Here is a 21,029-nt window from a genome sequence, read left to right on the forward strand (position 1 = left end):
AAAAGCACCAGCTATGTTCAATGGAAGAAATACTGGAAAAACTACTCAAGGAACCAAAATCATATCTGATGGTCTGAATGGTCATGTTTTTGAAGTGAGCTAGCTGATCTGCAGAATGAGGAAGTTGCATTTAGAAAATTCAAGCTAATTACTAAGGATGTTCAGGGTAGAAACTACCTAATTTCCATGGATCTTACCTGAGACAAAATGTGCTCCATGTGGTCAAAAAATGACAGACCATGACTGAAGCTAATGTTGATGTCAAGACTCATTGATGGTTATTTTCTTCATCTATTCTGTAGGTTTTACTAAAAAATGCAACAGTCAGATTTGGAGGACCTCTTATGCTCTATAATAGGCCCACCAAATCCAGAGAAGATAATGGAAATCATGACCTGGGAAGGTGCAGACAAATGACTTGGAAGAAGTGGTCAATAAACTGATTCCAGACAATGGAAAAGACAAAGAAAAGGCTTGCCAATCTATCTGCTCCATGACGTTAGTGTTAGAAAAGTCAAAATGCTGAAGAAGCCCAAGTTTGAACTAGGAAAACTGAGTTCTTCAGTTCTGGAAAAGTTACTGGGGATGAGACAGGTTTTAAAGGTGAATGAGCTGATGGAGGTTTTAAAGTTGAATGGGCTGATGGATGTAAGCCCTCAGTCCAAGAACCTGTTTCAAACTTAATGGTGACATATAAAAAATCTTGTTTGTGGGGAAATAAACTGTTCTATTTCAGTACATCTTTAAAATGCTTTAAAAGTTCTTTTTAAAAATACTTTAAAAGAATAAAAGTAAAAGCTCTTCTGAAAAGGTTCACCTAGAATAAAAAACACAAAAGAAAACATGTTGTCCTGAGGTTGGGGGTGAGGGATGTGTAGTAGCACCAGTGCTTCTGATTTGAGTTTTGTTGATGGGGGCAGGGAAGGAGAAACTACACTTACTTCCTTTTAGGAAATCTGCCACCAGTCCTCTCCCCCTTTTTGTAATTTCTCTGTCTGGGTAACTTTTGAAATTGTAAAGAAGCAAAACAATGGTACAAACACAGTTTCAGAAAAGATCTAATAAAAAACGTGGCTAAAATAACCATGTGCTAAGATATGCAATATCAATCACCCATATTCTAAGTGAACCTCCCCACCAAAAGCCACCACAGGTCCCCCTAGCACAATCTTGTAGCTGAAATACTTCAGAGATTTTACAAAATGTTTTAAAAATATACTGAAGTGGAGAACATAAGGGTAACGGCCATGGTAAAGCTGGATTTAAGAATGTCTTTAACCATTTTCTAGGGAAGAGGCATGACAGTACAGTGGTAGGAAGAAGAGTATAAAGTACAAAAAGAAAAGATGTAAACAGCACGGTCCACTTGGGAAATTTAGAGAAGTGTCCAAGGGGTATGACAGATTGAGAAAATGGAGAAGCAGTTTTAAGTTTGGTGTCTAATAGTAGTAAAAAAAAGTCATCATTCCCTAAATGACCATGAGCCATGAAAGGGTGTAAGAGGAGTTATATGATTAAATGTTCTCTTAAGGAAGTTAGGTATGGTGGCACTCTACTGGATTTCAGGAATGGAGTCAAGAGAGCAGACCATAGAGGGGACTGACCACTGTACCCACCTGGTGCTTGGTGGGCAATGGAAAATGACACCAAGTCTCCTGGGCTTCCTAAACATGATGCCCTTCACCATAAAGCCTCATTTACTGTACACAACCACCTGCTTTCTTGTCTTTCTCCCACTTATACACTGGGCCAACCAATTTCCTTCACATTTTGCAGTATCAGCTAGTTTCGGGTTACTTAATGACCTCCAAGGAAACAAAGACATCTGGGCTCTATGTATTCAGAACATTCCCCACAATGTAGAGACCTTATCATCTGTGTAGAGATGCACGATAAAACAAATAGGAGAGATATCCCAAGACTGACCACATGCAGTAATAAAACAAATTAATTTTAAGAACCATTATTGAAGAACATGACTGAAACAAGAGTATTCAGAATACCCTAAAATTTAAATACTTTGCCCCCCCTTCCCTTTTTGAGATCTGCCTCTTCTTCCTTCCCTTTGTTGGAAGGGCTTAGCTGAAGAGATTCAGAGAAAAGAAATGAAGATTTTGCAAGGCCCTCCAGAGCCATTATGAGAAATTTACTCTTGATCCTAAAAGCAGTGGTGCCAGCAAGGACCATAACAAAGTGGGCTAGTGTGCATTTAGATCAGAGCTTGACTACAATATAAACATGGAAAAGACAAGAAATATTCAGAAAAATACACATGGATGGGGCGGGGCAGGGGTACAAGGGATATAGAGGAAAGGCAATACAGAAAACTGGACAGGAAAAATGAAAAAGTGTTGGGGGGAGATAGGTCCACAGCATGAATGCCTCTCCTAAAAAAGCCCTTTACATTATCACTATGCTCCCCCCGCCCGCCCCAATCTTCCAGTCTCAGAAAAGAGAAGTTAACCTTCCCACTACACAATAGATACTCTTTCTTGCCTTCTGAACACCTAAAAAAACCTTTCATTTTAAAATTTGGCTCTTCTACTGGTCCCTTCCCTTTAAAAAAACACAAAAAGCAAAAAAAAACAACAAAACAAAAACCCTCTATGTGCCTCCCATTTTAAAGCAGACTCTCCCAAAGCCAGAACCAGCCACTTCTGTGCTCTCTCGGCACAGGACTCTCTGGACATTCATATTTCTTGTAGTTATAATCACAATGATCTAAATCTCACATAGCAGCCCCATTTTCCTGGCCAGTGAGTAGTTCAAACAAAAACATGTGAGCCAATACTGGCCAAGATGAGGGGAAGGAAGTCTACACAATGTAGTGGGTGGGAAGGTGTCCTAGCAGGGGTAAAAAGCATTGCTCTGAAAAAGAAATATACAGGAAGAGGCCACCATTTTCTGCTAGATAAAGGTAGCACCAGCACAGGGCCATGAGGACAACTAGCAAAGGAAAAGTAGAGTTTAAAAACAGAAATTGTCTGAGTCCCTGGTATCACTGAGTTTTCCATGTTAAGTCAGCTGATCATAGGTTTTATATTATGCTCTCCTTACTTCAACCAAAGAGATGTGAATTGATTCATCACTCATAGTCAAGAATTAAACCCAATATACTCTTACTTTGGAATCTACCTTTTAAAAGTTCACCAAATATTCAAAACAGTCATGGAAATGTCAAGTACAGCATAGAGAATATAGTCAATAATACTGTAATAACTATGTTAGTGCCAAATGGATGAAATTTATACTAATAATAATGAATGTAATCTGTAACTGAAAAATAAGCCCTAGCTGGTGTGAGTCAGTGGGCTGAGCACCAGCCTGCAAACCAAAGGGTCGACTGGTTCAACTCCCAGTCAGGGAACATGCCTGGGTTGCAGGCCAGGTCCCCAGTGGGGGGCGTGTGAGAGCTTTTGATGGAAACACACACTGATGTTTCTCTCCCTCTCTTTCTGCCTCCCTTCCCCAGTCTAAAAATAAATTAAAAAATTCTTTTGAAAAAATAATTTTTAAAAAAATTCACGAAATACTTAAAAGTTATCTATAAAAGATTTTATTTATTTTTAGAGAGGAAAGGGAGGAAGAAAGAGAGGGAAAGAAAGATCCATCAGTTGTTTCTCACACACACTCAACTGAAGAGCCTGCAACACAATCATGTGCCCTGACTGGGAAACAAACTGGCAGCCTTTCAGTATGCAAGACAATGCCCAACCAACTGAGCCACACCAGTCAAAGTAATAAATAACTTAATTAGATAATGGTATGAAGCTGTCACAACAAAATCTTTTATAGTGCACATAAAACAACACTGAACTATTACTTACCGGACTCTCCTGGCAGAGACACCCAAGAAGCAGTGCTGTGTATGAGGCCACAATGCAATCCTCCATGTGTTTGCCAGCATGCTGAAGGGCTAAGAATAAACAAAATATGTAAGAGTATATTAAAAAAAAAACACACAATAAAAAACCTCAAGACACCAAGAACTGTTACCTTTTTTTCAAAACTGTTGAACATTGATAAATGATGCTAAGAAAATGGGATATCCACACAAATTGACAAAACAAAAATAACTCAAATGGAAAATATGAGATAATGGATGATAATGTAAGAGCTAAAACCATAAAACTCTTAGAAGAAAAAATAGACTAAATCTCTGTGATGTTAGGTTAGGAAATGGATTCTTAGATGCAACGCTACAACCACAAATGACAAAATAACGACAGATAAGTTGGACTTCATCAAACTTAAGTCTTTTTGTTTCAAAAGATACCATATACCATCAAGAAAGTGCAAAGACAATCATCAGAATATATCTGCAAATCATGTACCTGTGATCATGGTCGCGTATCCAAAAATACATCAAGAATTTGTGTAGCAAAAAAGACAAACTAATTTAGAATATGGGCATCTGAATAGGATTTTCTGCAAAGATATGTAAATGACCACTAAGCATGTGAAAGGATGCTTAATACCATTTATTAACTAGGGAACTGCAAATCAAGTGACATATACATTCACACCCACTAGGATGGCTAAAATAAGAGACAAATAACTGTAAGGATGAAGAGAAATGGAACCCTTATATGTTGCTTGTAGGAAATTAAACTGGCAAAGCCACTTTGGAAAACAATCTAACAGTTGTACATGAAATGTTCATAGCAGCATTATTCATAACCACCAAAGGTAGACACAAACCCAAATGCCCATCAGCCAATGAAAAGATAAACAAACTGTGATATATACACACAATGGAATATTATTTGGCTATAAAAATGAATTAAATACTAAGATATGCTGTAACATGAACACTGAAAACATTAGGCTAAGTGAAAAAGGTCAGCCACAAAGGGTCTTATTGTAGTATTCCATTTACATGAAATGTCCAGAATAGGCAAATCCAGAGACAGAAGTAGATTAGTGGTCTCCAGCGGCTAAGGAGGGAAGAACAAGGGATAATTTTTGTTCATGGGTACGGGGTTTCTTTTGGGGGTGACAAAAATGTTCTGAAATTAAGGGGATGATGACTGCACAACTTTGTGAATATACTGAAAACTACTCAACTGTTTACTTTAAAAGGATGGATTTAACCTTATTATGGGGCTGAATTCTATCCCCCAAACCAATTTATGTGTTGACCTCAGAATGTGACTACACTTGGACATAGGGTGTTTAATTAAAAAGATAGCTAATTTAAATGAGGCCATTAGGGTGGGCCCCAATCTAACATATCTACTGTCCACATAAGAAATTAAAACAAAGACATACACAGAGGGAAGACCACATGAAGACACAGGGAGAATTTAGTCATCTATAAGCCAAAAAGGGAGGCTTTAGAAGACACCAACTGTCTTCTAAACACCTTGACACCTTGATCTTGGACTTAAAACCTCCAGAACTATGAGGAAATAAATTCTGTTGTTTAAGCCACTCAGTCTATGGTGCTTTTTTAAGGCAGCCCACACAGGCTAATACTTACCCCAAATAAAGCTATTATTTAAAAAGACTGCTAAGCAACTAAAAATATTATGCCAAAGGAAACATCAAAATTTGGTAAGGCAAAAAATAAAACAGATTTCTTACAATATCAGAACTAATAACATTAGATTTGGAGAGCAGTGGGCATAATAAGAGAAAGAGACTAGACTCATACACACTGTTGATGCTTCTTAACTGGGTGAAAATGAACGTATTACTTAAATTTCCTAACTTGAGTGACATGAAATTACAAGTGGCTATTTTGCAGAACCCGCATAAATCAAGTATCACAGTTCCTGACAAGAGTAGATAATGTTTGGTTAGTGAAAACATTACCTTCAGTATATTCTTTACTGTGTTTGCTACCAACTATGTAAACCACTTGAGCATGATGACTAATTTTTGACAGATCTCAGTTTATAAAGTAGAGAATAATAAAAGAATCTCAAAATTTCAAAACTGTAAAAACATTTAGAGATCACATTGTCTGGCTGCTTCTCTTTACAGGTAAGTAAGGTGGCCCAGGAAGGAAAGGTAGAGATTTTTGGAATTGCACATGTGCCTTCCTCACAGCCAGGAAGCCAGCAAAGAACTCCTATGAGCACTGAAATTATGAAAGCTGTGTGCACTGAACTAGAGAGGACATAAAGTAGATTAAATAAAAGATTATAACAATACATGAATTAAAAGTATGTTCCAGAGTAAACATAAGCCATTACTCTCCATTTGAATATATCACTCAAAATAAATATACCTTTATTGAGGTCAAGTTCTTCATCATCATCCTCCTTCTTATGTTTCTCTTCTGTTCCATCAGTCTTTTCAGTTGATACCCACTGTATTTCTCCACTTGTTTCTTGCCACTCTCCACTCTTATCATGCTGAGTGGTGGGAGCATCTTTGATCAACTCATCTGTTTTACTTTCTGCCAACTGGGCTGCTCGCTCTCGCTCAAGGAATAGCTGACAAAAATTATTTTTGAAGATAATCAAAAAGGTGTCACCAACCAACGTATGTGTACCCAAATGTAAACTTGTTTTAAACATCACTTTTAAACATCACTAATCCTAGGAAACATGTTGTCTGATCAAAAGGTTAAGTATCAATTAAAGCCCTTGCTCTGACCATCCTTCCTCTACATCCTATGAAGGTCAAAACAAAAGTATAAATGCTTTTAGGATTCAATGAAGTAAATTAAGTATGTTTACTAATGATGCAGGCATTCTGTCTGTAGGAATGAAAACCTCATTATTTTGCTTTGATTTGGATAATACTAACAAAAAAAATAAGCGAAAACACAAAAAATTGATTAAAAAAATTTAAAAACCCAGGCAGAATAGATGAATTAACTGAAAAGAAGAAAGAACACTGACTAAAATTACACAGTATTGGGTACAAGCAACATACCTTCTTTAAAAGAAAATTTAAGAAATAAACAAAAACCAGTAAAAAGCAAAAAATCTCAGAGAAAGACCCAGAACTGGAACCAAACTAATATTATTAAAAATGGAAGTGCAATTGTCAATGGAAGTACAGAGTGAAACTCTAAGTCAAAAACGGAATACATCAAAATCCTTGTCTTCACTTAATTTCCTCTGTGCTGGTACAGTGAAAACATTTAATGTACTGGTATGATTTGGGAAAAACTTCAAGTTACTAAAGACAACGATCTGAAAATCAAATACCAAGCAGGTATCAAAGATTTGCTTAGTATATAGAAGAGTAGTATATAAACTTTATAACTTAAAAAATAAAATTTAAATTTTATATAAAGCAGTACTTCTTAAAATTGGCTCAAGGATCCCTACGTATCCTCAAGTTCCTTTCAAGGGAGTCTGTGAGGTCAAAGTTGCATTCATGATGATACCAAGAGCTCAAGTGACCTCTTTCATTCTCTCATGACTGTACAGTAGAGTTTTCTAGAATTGTCATGTGATTATATTACTGCTCTAATGGCTAATGGAATGGCTGCCTATGTTTCACAATCTTCTCAGTTTTGATTTCTAATTCAGTAAACATGGAAAGACAGGGCACACATAAACAAAAAAAAAAACCTTTGGAACCCCGAATAATTTTTAAGAGTAAAGTCTTTAAAAAAAAAAAAATCCTCACCCGAGGACATTTTTTTCATTGCTTTTAAAGAGAAAGGAAGAGAGAAACACTGATGCACGCAAGAAGCACCAACTGTCTCCCATGTGTGCCCAGAATGAGGATTGCATGCGCCTGGACGGGGGAGCGAACCCACAACCTATGTATGTGCCTTGACCAGAAATTGAACTCACGACCCTTCCATTATGGTACACATTCTAACCACTGAGCCCCACTGGCCAGGGCAAGAGTATAAAGAAGTCTTGAGATCAAAATATTTTGAGATGAGAATGGGCTTCTAATTACAATTAAGGAAAAGATCAAATTGCTGTGGATTACATTTGGAAGACACAGTTCAAGCATTATTAGTTTTAAAAAGACCTAAAGGATTAACAGGTTAGCAAAGGCTTCAGAAACAATGAAAAGAATGGTTCATTATCACTTCTGAATAAATGTAAACTGTTATTTAAGGAAATGACAAAGGTAGCTAGGAACTTATAAGACTGGCAAAAGTAAAAATCGTAATGCCCATCTTTGTCAAGAAATAAGAACCCCTACAGTTTTTTGGTGGGAGGAAGTGTGTGTCTGGTGATTGGGGTGGGGTGAATTGGAGACATCAATTTTAAATATACACACTGTCACACAATTCCTAAGCCAGAAAATTACCCCACAGACATACTTTGAAAAGTATGGCCCTACATTTAGGTCAGACCAGTAGATAAATGCTAGAGGGCTTACAATGAATGAGGTGGGGCCGTCATTTCTAATTTTTTATTAAAAATCTATTTTTGACTCATATACAAATATGCCTTGTTTATTCTTTTCACAAACAATGCCTAATGAGCGATTACAACAGTCAAATACAGTCAGCAGAGTAAACATTAAGTAAGGGTTTTGATTTTAACTTAGCATGCCCCTCGTTGAACTGGAGTGACTAGAGGTGGGGGGCAGGGGAAAAGAGGGAAGAGGAGGGGAGAGAAGGTGCAACTAATAATTGGACAGATGCAACAAATTGAAGGTATTAGTTTGTTTTAAGTTGTTGTTTACCTGCACTAAAGCCTGAACGGCATGAACTTGTCCAGCTATCCTTAAACTATCATCTCCTTCTCCACTACAGAAGGAAGAATCAAAAGAACACGATGTTTCCATGTTGACAAGACAGTGCCGATTCCGAGCACTATACTCTACTAGATTTATCAGCAGACCAAGGCCCTACAAAAATTAAAACATACATATTACCACAGGTGAGAATTAAATGCAAGTGAGCGCAATATACATAACATTTTTTGGTAACTAGAAACCTAATCAGCGTCCTGCCGTCTACAAAATTAGTAAAAACTAACATGTAAGGTCTTCCCAAAGAATGATTTCACCACTTTTTAAAAATCACTCTTAGTTCTTACATTTATTGTTTGCACAAAGGGCCCTTCACAGCTCTTTTGTACCACAAGATTATGTTCATAAGGAATCTTTTGAAACCCACAATGTATCGAACAAGTGGTTTTAACCCCAAAACTGAGATGAAGTTTTCATCATCAATCAAGTACTTAAGTATTCATTTCTGAAACAGTCACTTCAACTCACCAGCACTCGAATATCAAATCTCTGCTCCTGAGGTAGGTACTTTGGAACCTGAAGTACACAGTTCATTGCTGTGCCAATCAAGCCATCTTGTTCTCCTGTTTTGGTGCTGCCCCACTCTAAAATAGAAAATATGAGTGTGAAATTGTTACTGATTCTTCTTTATGACACCAACAACCCAAATTTATTAACAAGGGTATTTAAGTTAGAAATGGCTATTTCTTTTCTGAAATATATTTTTGATTGTATACCTCCAAGCCAAGATACAAAGCTGGTTCTAAAATACCAACTAAAAGCAGTTACATCTATATATGAATAAATAAATTACACGATGGCAATTTTAGAAAATCTCTACATTAAGAGACAAGGGGAGTAATTTATTTTTACATGTAAATATACAATTGTTCAATGAAAACATATGTAAAAAATATTACTTACCATTATCATTAGTTAAATTGAGCAACACTCCAATGATGGCCCTCATGCAGTCTTCCACTGCTTTGCCCACATGGTTAGTTACATTCTGCTGAGGCAGAGGTTTACTATCAGGAAAGCATATACTGTTCTCAGCTCGGTTATACTGCTGAATCAATTCTTCACAATGTTGTAATGCTCTTAAGAGAAAACAGAATGTACACTATTATGCTAAACAAAAACAGTAATCCTAAAACTTTCTCTTAGACCTGTTTCAAGTCTGTCATAAATGCTGCCAAATTAATTTATTTTTATTCCCAAAGTTATAATGTATCAACTATTCAATCATGTACCAAGTAAGTCTGGTATCACACTAGCTGCTACATTTTGTTAATTTGGGGAAAATTTGATAATTTAGATTTTTCTAGGCCAAATTATAAAGTCAATACAGAAGTTTTTATCTGTATTACCTATAGCTGCCTCCCATTTTACCAATCTCTGCAACACAAATGACTTACCACAACCCTTCCACAAACAAGCTAAAAATTTTAAGAGCTAACACTAGACATTCTGAATTTTATTTAGATATTTCTTATTCAGAATGCATGCTCTTAGCAAGTAGAGATTATTATTTATATTAATGTTGCATAATAAATAACCTCATATAGATGGGTATTAAATACTTCATGAACATTACAGCAAATGACAAGAGGTCATTTAACTGATATACATCTCCTGGCAGACATCAAGTTATCAGCTGCACCCCAAGATACTCAACATGCTACCCAAAATAACAAAAAGTGAAATGCTCAAGGAGGTCCAGTATTGGTGAGGACTCTCCTTAAATCACCATGTATATTCAGAAGTCTGTGAGAGATGATGTAAGCTCAATCTGTCAGTTGATTTTTCATGTGTTATATAATAAACAAAACCCAAAAGAAAACTGCACTACATCTATTCCCCCTCTAGCTGCTCCTAAAAACAAACCCTTTGTTTAGGAAGGTAGTCCTCATTGTCTAATCTAAAATAACTTACTGAGATGTTTGGGGATGTTAGCCACAACTCCCATGCTGTTATTGTTAACTGCCTTAAGTATTACCAAGCCCTATCGCAATTAGGGTTGAGAAGTGGGTGGAGAAGGGCAGGGGCATTATTATTTAATCTTTCAATGTGCTATTCCTGCATTTATCAGGGTTCTATAGAAAAGTTTTAAAAAGCCAGGTGAGTGATTTTTCACAAGTATCCAGTGACCTCTACTGCTTATACAAAAGACATTTTAAATATCACAAACAGATTTAACTTGCGAGAACACTCTCTGGTAAGGGAAGGTAAACAGGGTAAAACAAAACTAGAACTCATGCCTTAAGGGTATACTAAGTATGACACAAAATTTACAAAACTACAAGACCTAAGAGATGGAAGGGAAATTTATAGATTAAAAAAATTGACTAGAAAATAGATACTACTGGAAATTTGAGATTACTGGAAACTGAATATTGACTAAACATATGATAATATTAAGCAATTCATAATATATAAGGGTATGAAAACAGTAATGTGGTTAATATTTGTAAAGAGTCCTCTTTTGTATACTGAAATATTTATGAATGAAATAAGAAATTTGTAGTTTGCTTCAGGATAATATAAAAGGGAGAATGGATACGGTTACAGGTGGGCAAGACTGTCCATGATCAATGATTATTCAAGCGGAATAACATGTATGTATTTTGTCTCCTTTTGTCATGTACAAAATTCTCCAAAATAAGGGATTAAAAAGTACATAAACTTGAGTCAGGTAGTCAGTGGGCCTTTGACATAATACTAAGGAATTTGGACATATATACAAAAACAGTAAGAAATCACAGGGATTTGGAGTTTGGGATTACTTTATAAAGCAGAGATCTGAGGAAGGTTAAACTCCTGTGATACTGTATTGATCAGGCTAGAGATCAGAGAGCTAGGGCAGAGATATCAAGAATTAGGATAGAGATACTAGGAAGAGGCTGCTGCACTGGAGTGCTAGCATTAGCCTGATGTCATACAAGTTGGGCAGAGTGTGTGGAATGGGGGAAGAAGCTACATACAAATCTGGAAAAACAGGTATAACAAAAGGGTAGGAGAGGAATAGTGAAGTTAACTTGTAATAAAAATAAGGACTAATACTTAGTGTTAACTATACATCAAGAACTGTTCTAGGCTTTATACACACATATATATATAAACTCCTTTAATATATATTGTTCATAATATATACAACATACAAGAAACATTTAAAAAATTTTTAAATATATTTTATATATTAATATACACATTTTAAATGTTATACATAATTTAACATAAAACATGTATATTCTTTTTATTGTAACCACCACCTTGGGTAAGTAGATACAGTTATTAATACCCCCTCTGAAGAACTTCCAGCAAGTAACTGTCTTGCCCAAAGTGACAGGGGATGAAGTTATAAAGATGGGATCCACATTCAGTCTTTCTGGCTCCAGAATTTGTACTCCTAACTTGTACTATACTGTACTCCTTCTGGTACACAGAATTCAACAGACAGAAGTATTTTAGGGAGAAAAGTGACACAATTGTTATTTCTTTTATGATCAAATGCTTTAAACAAAAGCATGATATTTAAGAAAAACTTACTTAGCTGATGAAACAATGAGTTGTGAATCTTTATATGCTATCAAGTAGCTTTGATTCTCTGGATTATGCACTGTTACCTAAAAGGAAAAATTTTGAAATGATTTTGTCAATCGATAACTTTCATTCATTCACATATAACACACTATGCCTGGTGCTCTAAAAGATATAAAGATGAGAAAATTCAGTCCTTGTCATGTAAGAGAACCCACCCACATGTTCCAGATTTAAAATAATAGAGCCATTACATTTTATTAATTAAATTAAAAGAGCAGTCTCTAACTTATAAAGTTCTTAAGTGGATTCTTTAGAATAAAAAATATACAGGAGTGGTAAAAAACAGGTTTACAGTTGTGAGTATGCAAAACAGTTTATTATTGTATTATTTGTTATTATTTCCATATGAACTATAAATCTACTTTTGCCCACCTCTGTGTTTATAAAATGTACCTAATAAGAGAAGAAACAAGTTTACTTTCAACAATGCCAGAACTGTTGTTTTTTAAATTTTTATTGTTTGAGAGGGAGAGGGAGAGAGAGAGAGGAAGAAAAAGATATTGAGAGATATCGATTTGTCGTTCCACTTATTTATGCATTCATAGGTTGCTTCTTGTATGTTCCCTGACCCGAGGTCAAATCCATAACCTTCATGTATCAGGGTGACATTCTAACCAACTGAGCTACCTGGCCAGGGCCAGAAACTTTCAATTACACTAGATTATTTTCCCACAGATGTTTCAAAAAGCACCTAGCTACTCGAATCTGATCAATAAACAATCTTATGCATCCTGAACTTCATTTGCAGGATACATTCTAATCTATACTGAACTGGGTAAGATTATTCAAAAAAGCAAAAGAACAAATATAATTGTAGCACACAGAGTTCAATACTCTCATTCAATAATATTATAAACTGTGATTACAAACAATCTGACTCAAATAATGGCTAAATCAAGAAAATCCTTATTAATTTTTTAAAAAATCTGACTACATTTAAGTATCACTTTCCCCAAACAAGATATTTAAGCAGAATTCCACATTAAGGAAAGAACAGTAATAACACTTGGCAATATAAACAAACTTGACATGCAAGTATTCTTAGAAGATTAAACTGCTCTTCATTTAACTTGTTCATTAACACTGGCTGCTCAAAGAATACACTACAATTTCAATTTGGACTTTAAGAAAGTAAAATTCTAGAGCTATATAATATAAATGATTTGGCAATCTCATACAGTTACAATTAAGATTAAATACTTTCCCCCAAATAGTTATCCATACTTACACTTTCTAGAACACGTAAACATCTCTCTGCTCCCCATAATGAGGCTACTAGTTTCTCTTCATCCTCATCTCTACTTAGATGATCCACACATTCTTTCACTAGGAGAAAAGAAATGGAAATACATTAGTATGTCTCATCACTTCAATACCTACCCCCTTAACTAACATTAAAAGCCATTTGTACATATGCTATGAATATGCTGGAGCCTCTCTGAACATTCTTTATTCTAAGTGTTCTACTATGAGATGCTAAAAGGCATGACACTAATTTATTGTAATTATTTTATTTCTATAACTTCCCAATTTCAAAGCATTAATAGCATTTCCCTTAAAAGTTAAGAGATTTGCAACATGCTACTAAAAGAATAGACCTTTTCAAACTGATGCCATTATTTTTGAATTATGTAAATATTTTCTTCAGGCTTTTAAATACATAAAAATGATATACGTCTATTTATCATACCTTTATCTACAATATGATCCAGACCACCCAGAAGCCGGAGCTCTTCTTTAAACCAGTCTCCTGCTCGCTTAGAAGTAAGGGACAGTAATGTCTCCATAGCTAAATGCCCAGTCTAAAAATCAGAAGTATCATTAATGAATATTCTCTTAGCAATGATTCTGAGGCAACACTTCTAAAGATTTTCTTTAGAAAAGTTCACCACATGCTACCAGCCCATAGTATTCTTTTGTTTTTGGTTTATTCCCCTACAGTATTTTTTTAAAGCAATAAGTGCTTTCAGAAGTAAAACTGAAAGGATTTTCATTTTTATCTGAATAGTCTAAGCTGAAGAAATGTTTAACTATGGACTTGTTTTCATGGAGAAAATCCATTATTAAAAGTAGTCTATCATTTATCAGTTCAATGAAATACATACTGGTGTTATTTGTAAGGTTTAGAGACTGAAGGGTGGGACATTGAATTAAGGTGTAATATGCATTTAAATGTAAATCAATTTACTGGATTAATTTACCACAAAGACCAGAACAAGTAACACTGCAGGAGCAAAGTGTGGGTGTGCCAGTTGCCCTGAACCCTCAAAAGCTTAAAGTGATAACTTTAAATTTTTTCCTGAGGGTAAAAAAATGGTATCTTATTGCTTTGGTTTGTGTTTTTCCAATTACAGTAAACTTCAGCATTTTTTCACATATTAACTGGGTTTGCCCTGTCAATTCGTCTTTCCTTCTTTACCTGCAAGATTGCTTAACTTTTTCTTATTATTATACATATATATTTTCTTATCTATTCCAAATAAAAATCCTTTGTTATTTTTAGTGTTTCAGATTTACCAGGCTTAAACTTTATATTACAGTTAGCAGCTTGGATACACATCATGTGGCCACCATGATAAAATTATACATAAATACTGATTCAGAACCACCACTAGAGAAAACACAGAACAGTAAAGTTATATTTACAACCAGACTGAAGTTTTCCTTTCTCTTTATTTGCCTTTAATTATTATTTTTATTTTCTATTGTATTTCTTTTAAAAAGTATACAGCTATCCCTCAACAAAGAGCAATCTGGTTCTTGTTACATTACAAACTTCAGCATGAAGTTGCAAAGACCTAGTTTTCTTCCCAAAGCTCCTTTTCTTTGCAAGATGGAAGTTTACATTAAGTCCTCCTGACCTTATTTGAACTGAATATAAATTAGGTCTTTAGAAATGCAAAAAACATATTCTTACCAGCAAATCTTGGTATTATAGATTTAGAAGAGATCTAGAACATTTTAGTCTACTCTTTAACAAGGTTGAGGTCCAAGGTGACAAATACAGAACTAGACTTTAATACTACAAAAACATTCCATTTTGCCCAATTCTCATTCTAATGCCTTGAAAAAATAATGAGATTGGCTCAGGTATATCAAGTTCATGAGTCACATAGTGAATGTGAAGCCTAATGAGACTTCCTTTATAGTGGAGAAAAGGGGACAGTAATTTGATGTTAATATGGCAAAGGTTCCTAAGTTATTATACTAAAAGGGAACTTTTATCATTTGTTTCTATTGGCATTAAAAGGATTGTTGACAATTTAGGCTATTTTCGGTATATTATAAACTAGCATTTTAACACAGCCAACAATTCAAACATTTTATTTGAAAACTGGAATAGTCCTCAAAGAGGTAAAGCACAGCCAAATTAGCTCTGTTATTTCAGTTAGATCTGCAAACATTGTAATAGCAGTATTTTAAACTATCCATGGCATATCAGGAGTAAAGATAATATTTCAAGGAAGAAATTAAATAATAAAACAAACATGTACAGGGGACAGTCACTGCCTACTTAAGATTTAAAACAAAATATTAAGCTGGGAGGGGAAAAACACATTCTAAAATTAGCAACTCTGTTCTGGTTTTAATCATGTGAGTAAACTATTCAACACAATAAAAGAAAACTATTATGCTGGTATGTACCATCCTAATAAATTCAACAAACCATAAAGGAAATTCAATAAACAAATCTATGTTATTCAATGCCAAACACCTGCAAAGAATCTAAATGTTGAATATGGGAGACCCTCCCCCCACCAAAAACCCCCCATAAAGGTACATTTATTATTCCGTTACACAGCAAGTAAAAAGTATAGGCTCAAATTTATTTTTATATTAGTAAAAATTTGCATATGATGTAAAAATATTAAAAGTAAACAAATTACTGATACACTTGTAAAGTAGTACAAAAAGTTTGGTGAGGTAGAGAGATCATTTATCCAACATCTGAGCATAAAAATACTGTTTGTCTAACTTTAGTATATGAAACTACTATGTAATAGTACATGTCATTTTTGTATCTTGTCTTTTAAAGCCAGCTTGCTTTTCCCCATCAAGCCCCACTTTACCCAAACTCCCTATTCTACCATCACACCAAACAGAACAATATCCCTAAGTCGTATCTGGCTAGCACAACAAAACATTCTGTAATTTTTGAGGCAATTACTACAGTCCTCAGTTTAGTGGGCAGTAGGAAAAAACGCTTTTTACATAATTTGCCTATTGGAAATACCTGAAAGTCAGGGTACATATAATGCTCACGATCTTATTTTTTCAAAGTAACAAATTATCTTCTACTGGCCCATTAATCTTGGGGGATATTACTGACTGTGTAAGTAAAAAGGAACTGGAATCAACGAAGAGCAACAACACAGTCATCTTAAACTTGGAGAGATATGCTGAGCATAAGGGTAGCAACTGGCGACAACTCAGGATATGACGAACATTGCTCCACGGAGGGAGGTATCTTAGACTCTTCCTTCTGAATCTTGGTCCCCTGAAGCAGTTAATGAAGACACCATGAGATACTCTGGAATAAGTGAATGCTCACTGAAAATTGTCATTGCAAATTCTCTGAATCCTTATTGCAGAAACCCCAAGAGAGTAAGAATTCAAATTTCTAATAGCCTAAATGCAGTTTTTATATTAAAAAAAAAAGTAAGAGGAAAGGATTAGGCAAAATGTAATAAAAAATTAGCCAGTTTAGGAATTTCAGAGAACAGACTTATTTTAGAACTAAATCCTAGAAGAATTTGCTGAATTGTAAACCAAGAGGTTAAACAATTGTAAACCAGGAGTCCAAAGTCACACACTTGCTGTGACTAATTAAAAACTTTCTCAAAGTAATTTTCATTTTATAGTGGAAAAAAGGAGGGAACCCACCGTTATATTTTCCAAGTCAAGGTGCTTGTTGTGTACAGTTTCACAGAGCCTTCTAATTTTTTCCTTGATTTTGTTCATGTCTTTTTCATTCAGTAGCTTAGCTGAAGAAGCATCTTGTTCCAGTTCTAGAAGTCGAATCATTAGATCTAGGCTAGCTCTATCAAGATCCATGTTCAAACGATCTCTACTCAATATGTACATGAGGGCAGCTGTACAAAGGGATAGATTCTTCAACAGACCCCAAAAAATATAATGTAATCAATTAGTGGCAATTTCAGGGAGTAAGACCATTTGACATTTATTCACATGTAGAAACCTTAAATATGTTTTATTTATTGAAACTTCTACATCTTAAAATATTCTACAGAAATGTGAATTAAACAAACAAAGAAGTATAACTTAAATTTTTGCTTTCTATAGCTCTCCCCTTAAACAAATGCTCCAAAGCTAGAATATAAGTATAGGTACATATTTCTTTGGTCATTCCATGCTAAAGAAAGAGTTTAAAGAACATGTTTTTTTCAGCTTTCTTTATATAATCCTATTTTTAAATACACTTGACTTTTTCTTTATGATTAAGTAAATAAAGTTCAATTTCAATAAACAAATTATAAATATCTGTTATAAAATCTGTATCAGAAACTTAACTACTTTTTATCTGTAAAATAAAAACTGAGTTTGTGTTAATATATAAAAATAAGAAACCCGAATAAACACATTTAGATTGATTTCTTTAAAATAAACCAATCAGGTTTGGTTGAAGCAAGTAATTAAAAATAAAATCATGTGTTCTCAAAATCATTCAAATCAGTTAGCACACATTGCTTATAATAAGTAGTAAAATATATAACAACAGTGATATAATTTAGGTAGCATTACTCTAACGTATAATCATACTGTGCTTATACTTATGTCAATGCATAGAAACACAATCAACTATGTAAAAACACTTTAACTTTAAATCACCCAAAGTGGAGACTAAGTGGCTAATCAAATGGTTACACAGGAAATTACTTTTGGAAATTAGAATGACACAGCAGAGGCCTTGGGAGATCCCTCCAAGAACACATTAATAACACCTTGGTCCTCTCATAACTTCAAAACAAAGCAAATTAATAGTTCTTTTTTCTTCCCCCTTCTCATTGTTCTGTAGCTGCTACAACTTAGTTAATGAAGTTATCCTTACTCAGGGCTAGCTAAGTATATTGCTTTCAGCTTCAGAAGACTAAGTATTAAATTGTGTTGCCTATTCTGCATTTGAAACATAATCTCCCCAAACAAAAATATAAGGAAGCCGTCTCAAAATACCACTATTGATAATTAGTGATTATTTTTTTACTTTGGAAACGTTAAACCTCACTTTTGTTACATATATTTAAGGGAAAGCATCAAAGTCAAAATGACAATGAATTCCTTTTCCATAATGAACTGCGCCCAGACTCAACATCCAGATAAACTGCTTAAAAAAAAAAAATCCAAAACGTTTTTTGTCATGCTATTAATATCAAAGAGTAGTAAAAGTTTTCCAGTACCTTCTGATTAGAGAAAAATCAGTGCTCATAGAATTAAATATCCAGTATGATACACTATGTTAGCTATGATAACCAAATAATATTTTGGGGTTTTTTTAATTTTTATTTTTAGACAGAGAAGGAACGGAAAAAAGGAGGGAGAGAAACATCTATGTGCAAGAGAAACATCGATTGCCTGCCTCTCTCATGCCCCAAACTAGGGACCTGGCCCGGAACCCAGGCATGTGCCCTGACTGGGAATCAAACTGGCCACTTTCTGGTTCTCAGGCCGGTCCTCAATCCATTGAGCCACACCTGCCAGGGCTGAATAATGTTTTAATAGTTTAAGTTGACAAGAGGAAAAACTGTCATGACAAAAATAAATGATTTATTACGCAATAACTTCTGGCATGAAGTTCTTCATATTTAGCAAATAAAACTCAACCAATATTTAGGAAATATTTGTATGTGAATTATCAAACAAAGATATTTGTCAATAACCAAACAGACTGGAATTTTAAAATATTGCTTCTCAATCCTAGAAACTTAAAAATACCTGATGGTGCTGAGAATCATCCAAGGTTTTAAAGACCATTGCTACCATTCCGTGTGCCCTCAGGTGCATTCGAAAACTGGGCATGGCACATTTAGTAGCCAAACTAATAACACTGGAAGAAAAGAGACTAGGTTAGGGAGACTAAAAATAGCTAATGCATCAGAATTTTGTTTGCACAATACCAAAACAAGCAAATGGAGAAGGGTGTCAAAGCATGCCTGTATAGATCAAAATATAAAGGGCAAGCCAAATTATTAAAAATTTCCTCATGCGTAATATATAATTAGGTATATTAAACTATATAAATAACAAACAGTCTTCAGTTTACTTCTTATATTCTATTACCATTAAAAGCAAAAAGTGTCAGATGCCTTTCATAATGTCTCTGATACATGAAGATATATATAGTTCATTGGATAAACTCTGACTGGATAATTCAATCATATACAAATATTCAATCCACTATAGTATGCAAAAGTTTGTCGACATTAAAACATGCTTTAATGAATCCAATTTATCACATGCATGACTAAAAGTCTGGCTAGAAAAAGAACTTAAAAAGATTCTTTAGCATAACACTTCTTTCAAGAATCTGGAAACTGAAGCCTATACTATGCTAAAAGGCTGACCATCCAACTTTCCTTTGTCCATGTAAAAATCAAGTCTCTTGAAAAACCTGACTGCTGAATACAGAATGGCAACCACAAATAGTAGAGCCCTGGTTAAAGGGGGCGCTGAGTGGTCTGGAGACACTTGAGGAGAGACTGGAGACAGAGGCTCTGGGGAGAGAATAGAAAGCGTGACTCACAGGATCCCGGCTGACTCCTCTCCTATATGGCGGCAGCCATCTGGCTCAGGCAAACCACTCCCCTGAGAGGCAGGAGCATCAGAGCACCCAACAGCCTCGCCCCCCAGAGGGACTCTGTCTCGCCCTGTGGTGTCTAAGCCAGCCTACTGAGTGCAGAGTGACTTGATTAACAGCTGAAGGAGACAGCCACAGACAGGAAATTCCTAGAAGTCTCAAACAGACTGCGTAAGATCAGACAGGGTCAACAGCTGACATCATCAAAGGCAGATCCAGAAAGTAAAAACAGTGGTCTCCTACCATAGAAGTTCATACCACAAAGTCAGGAAATCAAGACAGATCAACTTAAGAAGCAGAAGCAAAAGAGAAGAGTCTCACAAATAACGGGAAGACAAAGAAACACCTCTTGGTGGAAGGGAAAGGAAGAATCCCCAGAAACAGAAATAATGAAATAGAGGCAAGTAAACTATCAGATAATGAGTTCCAAACAGTGGTTCTAAGGAAGCTCAATAAGCTCAGTGAGCTCAGAGAGAATTACAAAAAACTACAGGAAAACTACGAGGCACTTACTGCAAACTATATCCGCATGAAAAAGGACAAATTCTCAATAAGAAGAGGAAATGAAGAATACAATTTCTTAATTGAAGAAGGCAGTAGAAGGAATCAAAAGCAGGCTGGATGAAGCCAAGGATCCAATCAGTGAGCTGGAGGACAAGGTAGAAAAAAAGCTCCCAGAAAGAGCAAGAAAATGAAAAAAGACTCTGAAAGAATGGAGAGGCATTGAGGGAAATGCAGGACAACTTGAAAACATAATAATATCCATATAATAGGGATACCAAGAGGAGAAGAGGAGGAGCAAGGGATCGAGAACCTGTCTGAAAAAGTAGTGATGGAAAACTTCCCTAATTGGAGGAGAGAAAAAGTCACAAGTCCAGGAAGCACAGAAGGTCCATTCAAGAGGAACCCAATGACACATCATCATTAAAACACCAAATATCAAAGACAA

General features: G+C 35.2%; 1 protein-coding gene across 5 annotated transcripts in view; it reads right to left on the reverse strand.

Moving 5' to 3' along the window:
* The window catches only part of WAPL (WAPL cohesin release factor), a 92,902-nt gene that overhangs the window by 3,129 nt on the left and 68,744 nt on the right, over window positions 1-21,029 (reverse strand). For all 5 annotated transcript variants that reach the window (XM_054580468.1, XM_054580467.1, XM_054580470.1 and 2 more), the window contains exons 8-17: window positions 19,219-19,330; window positions 17,152-17,379; window positions 13,958-14,069; window positions 13,496-13,593; window positions 12,214-12,290; window positions 9,589-9,764; window positions 9,154-9,269; window positions 8,617-8,781; window positions 6,236-6,443; window positions 3,828-3,916 (exon numbers count right to left, since the gene is read on the reverse strand). In XM_054580468.1, coding sequence (XP_054436443.1) covers window positions 3,828-3,916; window positions 6,236-6,443; window positions 8,617-8,781; window positions 9,154-9,269; window positions 9,589-9,764; window positions 12,214-12,290; window positions 13,496-13,593; window positions 13,958-14,069; window positions 17,152-17,379; window positions 19,219-19,330 — 1,381 coding nt within the window. The remainder of the gene's footprint in view (window positions 1-3,827; window positions 3,917-6,235; window positions 6,444-8,616; window positions 8,782-9,153; window positions 9,270-9,588; window positions 9,765-12,213; window positions 12,291-13,495; window positions 13,594-13,957; window positions 14,070-17,151; window positions 17,380-19,218; window positions 19,331-21,029) is intronic.

This window comes from Pteronotus mesoamericanus, unplaced genomic scaffold (genome assembly GCF_021234165.1).
Source record: "Pteronotus mesoamericanus isolate MK-2021 breed Mesoamerican mustached bat unplaced genomic scaffold, CSHL_Meso_final contig_59, whole genome shotgun sequence".
Classification (NCBI taxonomy): domain Eukaryota; kingdom Metazoa; phylum Chordata; class Mammalia; order Chiroptera; family Mormoopidae; genus Pteronotus; species Pteronotus mesoamericanus.